This window comes from Danio rerio, chromosome 5, assembly GCF_049306965.1.
Source record: "Danio rerio strain Tuebingen ecotype United States chromosome 5, GRCz12tu, whole genome shotgun sequence".
NCBI lineage: Eukaryota > Metazoa > Chordata > Actinopteri > Cypriniformes > Danionidae > Danio > Danio rerio.
Genome location: NC_133180.1, coordinates 45,700,001 through 45,712,950, shown reverse-complemented (window position 1 = coordinate 45,712,950; position 12,950 = coordinate 45,700,001). Strand labels below are relative to the sequence as shown.

The 12,950-nt window shown below is 33.5% G+C and overlaps 1 protein-coding gene across 1 annotated transcript in view; it reads left to right on the top strand.

Annotated features, from left to right (window-relative positions):
* The first annotated feature begins 2,210 nt into the window (after positions 1-2,210).
* Positions 2,211-12,950, top strand: part of fbp2 (fructose-1,6-bisphosphatase 2) — a 14,702-nt gene continuing 3,962 nt past the window's right edge. Inside the window, 6 exon segments of the mRNA NM_001004008.1 lie at positions 2,211-2,432; positions 3,968-4,130; positions 4,896-4,988; positions 5,993-6,133; positions 9,860-9,997; positions 12,426-12,545. Coding sequence (NP_001004008.1) covers positions 2,260-2,432; positions 3,968-4,130; positions 4,896-4,988; positions 5,993-6,133; positions 9,860-9,997; positions 12,426-12,545 — 828 coding nt within the window. The 5' untranslated portion in view covers positions 2,211-2,259.

Here is a 12,950-nt window from a genome sequence, read left to right as displayed (position 1 = left end):
GCATATGTTTTAGGCAGAGGATGCCTTTCCAGCTGCAACCCATCACTGGGAAACATTCATACACACTTGTTCACACACATACACTACAGACAATTTAGATTACCCAATTCACCTGTACCACATATCTCTGTAATTTGTGGGGGAAACCAGAGCACCCACGCAAACTTAAGAAAAAATGCAAACTCCACACAGAAATGCCAACTGACCCAGCTGGGGCTTGAACCAGCAACCTTCTTGCTGTGAGGCGATTGTGCTACCCACTGCGCCACCATGCTGCCTTTTTCAGTCATTTAACACATAAAAGTCAATTTTATATAAAATCATGGTGTACACATCAGTCTCTGGACTTGCTGCATCACAGACACCAATATTTTAACAATTCATAAAAAAAGTTTGCATGTTCTCCCTGTGTTCACGTGGGTTTCCTCTGGGTGCTCCGGTTTCCCCCACAGTCCAAAGACATGCGGTACAGGTGAATTGGGTAAGCTAAATTGTCCGTAGTGTACGAGTGTGAATGAGTGTGTATGGATGTTTACCAGAGATGGGTTGCGGCTGGAAGGGCATCTGCTGCATAAAAACGTACTGGATAAGTTGATGGTTCATTTCCGCGTCCCCGGATTAATAAAGGGAATAAGCCGACAAGAAAATGAATGCATGAATGAATGAATGAATATATATATATTGCAATCGTGATTTCCGAAAGAATTACATTGCTTTGCAAATATTTATTATTACCATTTGTTGAGTCTCCCCATACACTTAGATAGAGCATTTGTACCCGGAAGCCACTTCGGGTGACGTCACACTTAACAAGCGTATACATGCTGAACTTCAGAAAAGAGAGGATGGGGAGAATATGGTAGTGTTATTATTGTAATCTCACTAGAAAGCATCGTGGCCAATAAAGCTCAGCCTATGTGGATCATCAGAGCTGATGTTTCGTTCCAATTGGCCTGTTTTTTTCTACCAGGATTTTACATTCACTGTATTTACATGAAAACAAGAATATAATAGTGTTTGAGCCTATAGGCATGCCATTTCCATCTACCGAACTCTTTTTATTCAGATATGCCAAAGCTCTAGCAGATTTTCAATCTATGGCAGCTTTAAAATATGTGGATGTTTTGAATTCTGGTTTTCAAACTCATCAGAGATCTTAGAATCCTTTTCATGAAATACTCTGAATAACATGAATACATGATGCATTTCGGTACGCCATTTAAAGCACATCCATATAAAGAATGAATATGCCACTTTTCTTTTTGCCATATCAATGCATTCCTACATCAACATAATAAATACACTACACACTGTACAACAAGTTCAAGCAACCAAATGAAGAGCCGATGACCTTTTCTGTAAAGGCCAGTAGGCGCACAGGGCCCAGATGACATTTGAGACACATTTTGAGGTGTTGCTCTACACGACCTTGGTCAAAATATGTGCATGTATGTCTCTATACAATTTATAAACTCTCATTTAAAGTAAAAAACAATTCTATTTGCAGTTCAGAATGAATTATGTGCAGATTGAGTATAGAAATGACTTGCTGGTGTTCAATGTTCTCTCCAAAGCTTTTCTGCTCTTATTGAAATGGATGGTTCTGATCCTAATGGGTTTATTATTTTGGGCACTGTCGCACCAACATTTAAAGCAGGCAGCTTGTTTGAAAATACATCTGCCATCCTGCCAAATCTGTTGAATCAGAAGAACGTCATCTACTATATACCACTGCTTGACTTATAGTGATAAACACTGCTTGTTGAGGATTACCATTTAAATTAAGCTCTCTGAAAGCATGTTAATTGCACTTTTCTGCGCTGTGAATCAAATATAATGCATGCTGCGTATCCTTTTCCAGCAAATGTGTTTAGTCACAGTTCCAGGTTAGATTTTGAGTTATGTGGACACGTTTACATATAAATAAATGCACGTCTATTAATGAGATACATTTACCAGACATCCAGTAGGTGATTGTCATAAACAAAGCTTCACGACCCGTGCTCTCCTAGCCTCTGAGTATATGTCATGTGTCAACAGTGAGCATAAATAATTATCTGAGGGCCAGTGAACGTGCTTTATAAATGGAGCTCTGCCTCTACTAGCCTTCAGACTTCACTACTGTCACTCGATCTGCTTTACAAATATAACTCTGGCCTTCGTCCACTCACTGTGTATGTAAGACTGGACTGGCTGGAGGCTCTGCTGTTAGTTTAGTGTCTGTCTTTAGAGCTGGTTGCACTCTCGGAGGCTGTGAGGATGTCGGATCAGTCTGTGTTTGATGTGGATGTCTGGACCCTGACGCGGTTTGTGATGGAGACCGGCCGCCAGGCGAAAGGGGCCACCGGTGAACTCACACAGCTCATCAACTCCTTGTTGACCGCAATTAAAGCCATTTCATCTGCGGTCCGCAAAGCTGGAATAGTCAACCTGTAAGTTTCCTTCAGTAAACTTTTATTTTTTGTATTTTGTGTTGCTAATATGTCTACATGATTTCACTGTATGAAGCATAGATGTTAGTGAAAGTTTAGTTTTAGCCAATGATCAAATGAATGTGTGGAAAGTGTGAAGTACAGTAATTTGGAAATTACAGGTGTAGTACACACACTATACCTATGTAGCTTATACTGTTATTATTTTGATATAGTAATTATTACAATTTCCTGATTGATATCTTTTTTTTAATGTGATTTTTTGTGATTGAAAACTATTTCACAAAATACTGATTTCTGAAGTTGGTAGAAGGATAAGTGTCTTAAAAATGGCATATTTTGTGCAAAAAAATAAATAGATCAATAAAAAAGCTTTAAATGACAAAGTTTATGTTTGAAATTTTAAAGAAATGTCATCAGTGGTAAATAGAATAAAATAAAGTTACATTTTACTAAAACAAGTATAATTATAATTGGCAATTCCAGACAATCTCAGATTTTTTTTACAATAATACATTCATTTATTCATTCATTTTTCTTTGGTTAATTCACTTATTTGTCAGGGGTTGTCACCGCTGAATAAACCACCATCACAACAACAATAATAATTTTTTATTTAATTTGTTAAAAAAATTACTTTTATTTTTACTTTTTTTGGTGTCAAGTATATTAAAACATATTGTTTTATTTCAGCAAATTGCAAAGAAAATATTTGTCATTTTCATTTATTTTAATACTAAAATAACCAAAACCAAGGTTTTTTTGTACAAAACAGATTAAATATACAAAGGCGACACGGTGGCGCAGTAGGTATTGCTGTCACCTCACAGCAAAAAGCTCGCTAGTTCGGGCCTCGGCTGGGTCAGTTGGTGTTTCTGTGTGGAGTTTGCATGTTCTCCCTGCATGTTTCCTCTGGGTTTCCTCTGGGTGCTTCGGTTTCCCCCACAGTCCAAAAACATGTGGTATAGATGAATAGGGTAAGCTAAATTGTCCGTAGTGTATGAGTGTGAATGAGTGTGTGTGGATGTTTCCCAGAGATGGGTTGCAGCTGGAAGGGCATCCACTATGTAAAACATATGCTGGATAAGTTGGTGGTTCATTCCACTGTGGCAACCCCTGATTAATAAAGGGACTAAGCCCTATTCATTATAAGTAATGAATGAATATATAAATATACATATATACACTGCTGAAAATACTTCAGTTTTATTTTACTGTTGACTGAGTGAAGTTTATCGATCAATTCATATTTATGGTTAGATTTTAAGGTAGATTTTGGCTTTGAGTTAGTTGCATGCAATTATGTATGCTATGTTTTCTGTTATTACAGTCAATCTAACACAAATACTTTAAAATAAAATGTAAACTCTAATAACTAATAAAAACTAAATAAAGTAAATTTTCCAGAAGTTGCTAATAATTATTGCACCTTTAAAAAAATTGAGAAAGGCAAGGAACTTTATTACTGTTTTGCTATCTGAATTGATTTTTTTTTTTTTTTAAACATCAGTTTGTTCTGATTTCCCTGCACACAGTCAAGGCATCGCCGGACAGGTGAATGTCACAGGCGACGAGCAGAAGAAGCTGGATGTGCTTTCTAATGATTTGATCATCAATTTGCTGCAGGCCTCCTACGGCACATGTTTGATGGTTTCAGAAGAAAACAAAGACGCCATTTACACGCCTGCGGAAAAACGAGTAAGTCATGTTTATGCACTTTTACTCACTGTTGAAGAGAAAGGGTTATCATTATCATTATTTATCACCCCGTATATACACTAACATTTATTTTTGCTGCTTGTTCAAACTACTTATTTAAAATGAGTTAAATCAACAGACTTCTTAATTATGTTCAGTCCACTTAAATTTGTAAAAATAATAATAATAAAAAGGGCAAATATTAGGCTAATTGATTTGTGTTTGGACAACATTGCGGAGTTGTGTGGACCTGCCATTTTTTTAAGTGTATAATGTATTATTTAAACACACTTTAAATGGTTTTAATAACTAATTTCTAATGAATGATTTATTTTATCTTTGTCAATGACAGTGGGCTACACACTGTAAACCCCCCACAGTTGACGCAACTTAAAATTAACTTAAAATTTTAAGGCAATAAACTTAAGGATATTTTGAGTTGACTCAACTTTCAACCCAATCCCTACACTTGACTTTAGTTAAGTTGAGTAAACCTAAAAGTGTCCTGAAGTTTGAATCAACTTTTTTTTTGTGTACAATTTTACTAGTTATTACAACACTATTACCACAAAATAATAATAAAAACATAATGTGAAGTTATGAGGTTATGTAATATGATAATCAAAAATACAAAGAACATGGTTACTAAACTTTTAATAAACCATGGCTGATTTTCGTTAGGGAGTGAGCTAAATGCTAACACCCCCCTGCTATTTTTTTTAGAGGTCATTCATTACAGTAAATACTCGCTGCTGTTTTTCGTAGGGCAAGTATATAGTGTGCTTTGATCCCCTGGATGGCTCCTCCAACATCGACTGTTTGGCCCCCATTGGGACCATCTTTGCCATCTACAAAAGAGTGAGTGCCTGTCCTGTATCTGCTGACCGTTTGGTGATGCATGTGCATGTTGTGTCATTTCTTTTGCATGCAAGAAAACTATAAGCAAATGGATTTTTAATAAAATAAGAATGTAGCAGAACTGTATTTAGTTTTTTTGTCATGTTGTGTTTGAGATGGATTGATTTGATGTTCTTGTGCTACTTTCTCATGCAGATTGACGAGGTATAGCTGACTGCATTTGGCCGTGACTGATGACAAATATTGGCTAAGCAATCTATTTAACTTAACTTTTAATTTTATGTTATTGAATACACTGAACTCCAACTAATATCAATTGCGGAGCTGATCCTGATAGTTTTTTATAGCTTAACTTTTATGAGGTTTTTGTATTTTTTTTTTTCATTTAAGGGGATGGTTCACCCAAAACTGAAAATGCTGGCACCATTTTCTCACTTATTACTTGAACTAAACCTGTTTGACTTTCTTCTGTTAAACAGAAACAAACACATTTTGAATGAAGCTTAAAACCTGTAATTGGCTTCCATATGATTTTTTCATAAAATGTATGTCAATAGTTACCTATTTCTTCAAAATATCTTCTTTTGTTTTTGCGTTTAAAGAACTAAATTAACTTACAAATCTTTCAAATCATTTAGAGAGAGTAAACAGTGAGTAAATTTTAATTTTGGGTGAACTATTGCTTTAACACAGTAGTTAGCTCAGGAAAAACTGTAGTAACAAAAATGTACGCTAGGTGGTGGTGTTATGTTGTTTGCATTTTGATGCCTGCAGTTTTATTTGCTTTAACATTTTAGCATTTGATTGATAATCGTCAAAATAACTATTTTGTTTTTGTGCTAAGCTTATAAAGGTGAAAACTATCACAGTATGTAAGTTAGGTGTTGCTTTAATGTAACGTACGTAAAAAAAAAATATTAATACTATATAATATACTGTAGGGAAATTTTACTTGTGTTTATCTTTAGCTTTAGTGGCTCATCTTGTTTTTTGTCCTGCTTGAGATCTCAGATGGAGAACCGTCAGAAAAGGATGCTCTGCAGCCTGGGAATCAGATCGTGTGTGCGGGTTACGCTCTTTACGGCAGTGCCACACTGGTGGCTCTCAGTACAGGAGCTGGAGTCAACTTCTTCATGCTGGATCCAGTAAGTATACACCATTACATCTAAAACAAATCAATGAATCAATGAATCCATCCATCCATCCATCCATCCATCCATCCATCCATCCATCTATCCATCTATCTATCTATCTATCTATCTATCTATCTATCTATCTATCTATCTATCTATCTATCTATCTATCTGTTATTGAAATATTTTATGAATTTGTTTGAAGCATATAAGAATATCTAAGTATTACCAGTATTAATCCCACTGGAATGCATGGAGATTAAATTAAATACCCTAATACCTACCTCATGATTGTTGAAAACTTTGCAAATGTATGAAACCTACATATTTTTGTCTAACAAAGCCACACAAAAACTAGTATTCTAACTTGATGATAATTTAACCAAAAGTATTTGACACCTAATGTTACTCCACACAAGTCTAAAATGACCTGATTTTTTTCCAAATGGTTTTATCTCTTTAAGCATAGTTACAAAGAATTTGAATAAAAATTATCGACAAAAAATGACAACTAAATACATTAAAAGGAATCTAGTTTGTTCTAATGGAAATTAATAGTTCAGTATCTAGGCAGTTCTGAGGTCAGCGTTTTATGATCACAGTATTACAGGAACCATTTCACTGAAGAAACACCGGATGATGGAAGTGAATCATTTACAGTTTATTCATGGCCATATGAGCAAAGTACACAGCTGCCAAACAAAATATTGTTTTAAAACTAAAAACAGATATGTAGTAAACAAACAAAACTTTCTCTACTCTTATACACCATTAGTAAGAGTTCTTTCACTTCTGTCTGTGGTTTGACATTTGTAGATTTTCATTTTTTTTTACATTAAGGGATACTTCAAGGGGACACTTCTTTTTTCAATTTCTAATGAAAGACTTGAATATTATGTGGCTGCAGTGAATTAGTTTTGATTCCTCTTTTTAGCCTTTTTATATTCGCTTACAACACGCAGTACTGTAGATTTGAAGAGTTGTAGTATTTGCTGGTCAAGAGCTTAATGTGACAATTATACCAATACAAATTTAAAACAAAGTGCATTAAACTGCTAAATCATATTAGCTTATTTAATTTTTTGTCATGTTTTTGTTTTTTGTTTTCTCACTAACAAAAAGTGACCTCTTGCAAATCTGCAGTAACAAAAATGTCCGCTAGGTGGGTTTGTCTGATTGTTGTGTATAATTTGGTTTACAGTTTTTCTCAGTCAATTTGGTGCATTTCTCACAACACGATTTACATTTGCACAGCAGTTATTGCATTTCTCAAAACAATTAGTGCAAACTGCAAATCCTAGTTGATAACCTGCAAAAGCGTTTAAATTGCTCAAAATGGATAGCTCATTCAAAAGCAAGTATTGATGTCAATAAAAGTGTCAGTGTCAGCAAGATAAAAAGTCCTGACACCATTGTTTATGAACAAGATAGTCAAATGACATTGTCATGTTTTCATTATGACAGTTTATTCTGGTCATTTTTTTCAATGCAAAAAAGTCAGAGTTTGGTGACACGTCCTGAAAATGCTCAAGACAGCACTATATACTATTCGCTCAGCAATTTGAAAACTACAGTAAAGTTAGACAGCACTGCATTTAGTGAGGTATGCGAGTACAAGACACTGAATATGTATGTTTCACATTTTTATTGCATTTGCTTTTTGTAATTCTTATTTATTCACAGCATTGTGCAAAATAATATATGCACCCTTATTTACAACAAACTTCAACTTCCTTTGGGTAGAGCTGTGCACAACTGTAAACAATATTGCAGTACATACTGGAACTGAACCTACAACACACACTGTAGCTCTGTAAATCATTCATCAAATTGTTCAATTTAGAGGACATTTTCAGGAAATAAAATAAAATTTTTGATAAAATTAGCTTGACAGATTTTGACAACTAGTTCAACTTTTTGTATGTAATGACTCAAGTAATAAAACGAGGACTGTTAGTTTTATATGGATTAAAAATTCAGCATTCACAAGTTGAGTTAATTTTGACTGACATGACATAAGCAAATCATAATGTTATAAAACAGCAGAGAGTTAAATGAAAGCAATTGAATGCGTCTAAAAGCCTTTGCAATTTGTTGGAAGGAATGAGAAACTGCTACTCTGATGTGCACAAATGACTAATTGTTTTGAGAAATGCATTAACTGTTGTGCACATGTAAATAGTGTAGTGAGAATTGCACTAATGTGACTAAGAAAAATGTGTTGTTTTTTAAATGCGTTGAACAAGAACTATCAAGTACTGTCAATACTTCATTATATAACAAAGGTATTTTACATGCCTTAGCAAGATTAAGCATGAGAAATATATAAATGAAGAGTTTAAATGCAAAAACCTGTAAATGCTGTCTAAAATGTTCCTCTAAAATGAGCATTTTTATCAGGCTCCTGTGTGTATGTTTAATAATACCACTTTTATGGCAAAAAACGTCTTTTTCCTGGCCTTGTGAAATATCTCAACATAAACAAAGGAGGCAGAGAAAAGTTTTCATTTTTAATGGAAATTTCTGACGGCATTTAGAGGTTTTTGCATCTGAACTCTTCATATATACTATATATCATAATAAAAAGGTAGAGGTACAATCATGTAATTGCTTTTTTTACGTTTAGGTTTTAGACATCAGATTTTAAAATGAAAATTAAACCACACAAAACTGAACTAAACTGAACTATACCTCTAAAAATCTTAATCTGGATTGACACAGTTTCAATTTACTACAACTTCTATGTTAAGCTGCTTTGACACAATCTACATTGAGAAAGCGCTGTGGAAATAAACATGAATTGAATTGAAATATACATTAGAATCTCTTTTTCTAGTTCTGTGAACTTGCATTCATGAATGTGAAATGTACATAAAATGATTATAGTGAACAACGGCATCATTTAATGAGCAATCTTTGACATAATAACCCAAAATCACATATTTATAGGACAGAGAATATATTTTTAAAGTCTTTAAAGCAATGAAACATTATTCCAAAAAAATGTTGAGCATATTGTCATGTGCACTTATTTGCTTAAACAGCCATTTTAACATAATATTATTACAATAGACAAAAATAATGCTCATTTTCCTTTGTTTTAAAACTCATAAATGTGTAAAGTATCAATATATGAAAGCTAAAAATTACTATTCCACAATATTTCAATTCATTCATTCATTCATTCGTTCGTTCGTTCGTTCGTTCGTTCATTCATTCATTTTCCTTTAGCTTAGTCCCTTTATTATTCTGGGGTTGTCACAGCAGAATAAACCGCTAACTTATCCATCATTTGTTTTACACAGCGGATGCCCTTCCAGCTGCAACTTAACACTGAGAAACACCCATACACACTCTTTCACACTCATACACTACAGCCAATTTAATTTATTGAATTCACCTGTACCGCATGTCTATGGACTGTGAAGGAAACCCACACAAACACAGGGAGAACTCAACAAAAAAATGCCAACTGACCCAGCAAGAGCTCAAACCAGCAACCTTCTTGCTGTAAGGCTATTGTAATGCCCACTACGCCACCATGACGCCCCATATTTTAATTAGACACTATAATTAATCCATTATTTTATTAAAAGTAAACAATTGTGGCTGTAGTGATCTAGTTTTGATCCGTCTTCACTGAACTATTTTAATTTGGTTACTCACTTTTATTACAACACAGAGTAGAGCAGTAGTGTGTCAGTGTGTGACACTAATTCTAATGTTCCTATTTTTCAGGCAATTGGAGAGTTCATTCTGACGGACAGAAATGTGAAAATCAAGAAAAAGGGGAAGACGTACAGTATCAACGAGGGCTACGCTAAATACTTCGAGCCTGCGGTCAATGACTATTTAAAGCACAAGAAAAACCCAGAGGTCAGTTCTGCACAGAGGCCAACCAAATAAAGTCGGTTTATGTTATTTTGGCAGTCTTATCTAGAATCGTTTGACACTTAATCTGACTATATGATCACAATACACCTCAAAAATATCTAAATCCGCCAAGAGCACGTGGTGATTAGCCGTGCACCACATCATATGATCTCACATGTTCACAACATGTTGCGACAGAACAAGGATTGTTGCTTAGCAAGCTTGAAGATCACTTGTTTTTAAGCAAAGTAGAGTCTGTATAATGCTTTGCTGACAGTCAGAATCTAGCATGACTGGATTCGGAATCAGCTGATTTTTTTTACACACGCTACATGCTGGAAATGTGTGATGACCAACTTCCTGACCTGAAAAAAAAAGCCAGAACTCAGAAGACTTAGCATGTGTTACTGATTCATGTTACTCTGCTAAATCAGTGCAAAATATGCTGAGGATGATTTCTTTTTAAGGGTCAGTTGGTTAATTATTAAAGCTAATCGCTTTTTTTTAGCTAATAGATGTGAGATATTGTCTTCCCAGGAACATATGATTTTGTTTGTTGGTTTTCAGGTGATCATAAGCAGTCTGATGGTGATAAGAAGGACAAAGTAAACACACGAAGAGCTCGTCTAAAGATAAAATAGTGCATGGCGCAATCGGAAACTTGCTAATCATACATTGTGTTATCAACTTGGGCACGTTTTCTGTAGGATATGGAGATTTCTTAGAAATCTGAGATGTCTGACCTCACAAATGATTGATTTGTTTGCGTATTGTGGTTGAGGGAACATATTGCTGTTTAGTACAAATCAAAAAAAAAAAATCAAAGCAACATGTACACTTTTTTTTTTGCTGCTTGTGTCTTTCTAAAGGAAAGAGTATAACATTTGATGACAGATGTGTGGTTTTGTCTGTCCAGCTGGGTTTCAGTTTCCTGGAACTTCTTACAGGACTTCCTGTTTTCCAGTTCTCTTGTATTGAAGCACTTGTCATTTATGTTTTAGGTTATTTGCCTTTGATCAGTGTCAACTAGTTGCTGGATTTCAATTATTTTTCCACAGAAAAGGTGGAAAGGGATTAAGTAAGGGATTACTTTTAAATTTGTAGGTAATTTAATAACAGTTACTTATAATATGCTTACCTTAAATATTGATGAATTCAACAGGTACAGTGCTCGGCATATACACCCCTCACAAATCTATCATTTACATTCAAATTTTTAATAGGAAGCTATACAATATTATATTGTTTCATGCACATTAGATTAGTCAATATTGAAGGCAAATCTGGAGTTTATCTAACAAAAAAACTTACGATAGTGGTCAAAAAATGAGTACAGCCAAATTTATGTTATAGAAAAATAATAATAAATAATAAAAGAAGAAAAATCAAGAGAACCAAAAAAATTGAAAAACTTTATTGAAACTTTGTAGACTGAATTTATTTTTTATTATTATTATTTTTTTTTTTTTTGCATTTTATTTTGCTTGAATTTAATGGTTTTATCTTTCTATTTCTAAATATGTTTGGTGACTAAAATATTATTTCAATAAATAAATCTGTTTAATAAACCTGTTTGGAACCAAAATACATTACCTACATTCACTGATAAATTGGGATTGGGTGTACTCAATTATGCTGAGCACTGTATATATAAATATAACTATAAATCTATTCAGAAGAGCAGAGTAATGTGTTATTTTCTAAATTATTATATTTTTCTACAAAAGTACATTTATTATTTATTATCAAGACAACTGCAGATGAAAGAAACTGCTTAAGAAATTAATGAATTAAAATATGACGAGTAATTGTAACTTTAGACTAATTATAATATATAATATTATAACTAATTAAAATTCATATATAATGTTTATTATTTAGATATTTTTCATATTAACTCTTTCAATTTTTCAACTAAACGTTATTTGTCCTACAACTGTACCTGCTTAAGAAAAAACTGAAATGTATGCCAATATACAATATGTATGAAATATGATGTTATTACTTTGTTTTTGTTTTGCTACATACTGTATGTAGATTAAGTAAAAATAAATGTTATTAGAACAAACCTAAAAGGTTCAATTTGACTCAATTTTTAACAATCAAGAATTGAATTTTTGAGATTCATGTAGATTTTTTTGTTTAAGTAATAAATTATTGCATTATTCAAGTTTATTCAAGTAGTTATTGATTTTTGAGTAACTAAGTTCATTTTCAGATAAAGAAATTAGTAAGTAAATATAATTGTAATAATGTAATTAGTAATCTGTTTCTGTTACTTTTAAGTACCGAACACTGCATGTGGTGCATTAAAAATTTTCCAGTTCATTTAATTACTGTACATTCAATTTTACAGTTGAAAGCACTAATAGGTAGTTTTTGTTTATATAAATCCTGAAATCTTATTTGAATAAATGTGACTGTCTTACAGGATGGCAGTGCCCCTTATGGTGCCAGGTATGTTGGGTCGATGGTCTCTGATATACATCGTACACTCGCCTATGGTGGCATATTCATGTATCCTGCCAATGAAAAGAGTCCAAAAGGAAAGGTGAGTCTGCTTAGGATTTATAACATGATATGTTGTGTTTTTTTGTTTTGTTTTGTTTTTTGGCTCGCATGTCTTAAAGGTTTTCAGGATCATAATATAATCTGGTGATACTGACACTTTGCATGCTTTCTAGGTTATAATCTATTCGGAATTTCAAACAAGTTCACTTATAAATTTACTCTTGAATGTGCACTCATTGGCATGATGTAACTTATTGATCCAAGATTGGCAGATAGTGTTTATACACTCTTTTTCGCAGATCTCTGAAATACTTGATTCTGATTGGTCAATTCCAGGGTATGTTATTGTCAGATAACCGGGAAATCTAATAACACAGAATCAACCGGTTACTATGAATCATCTTTACCATTAGTCAATATATATATATATATATATATATATATA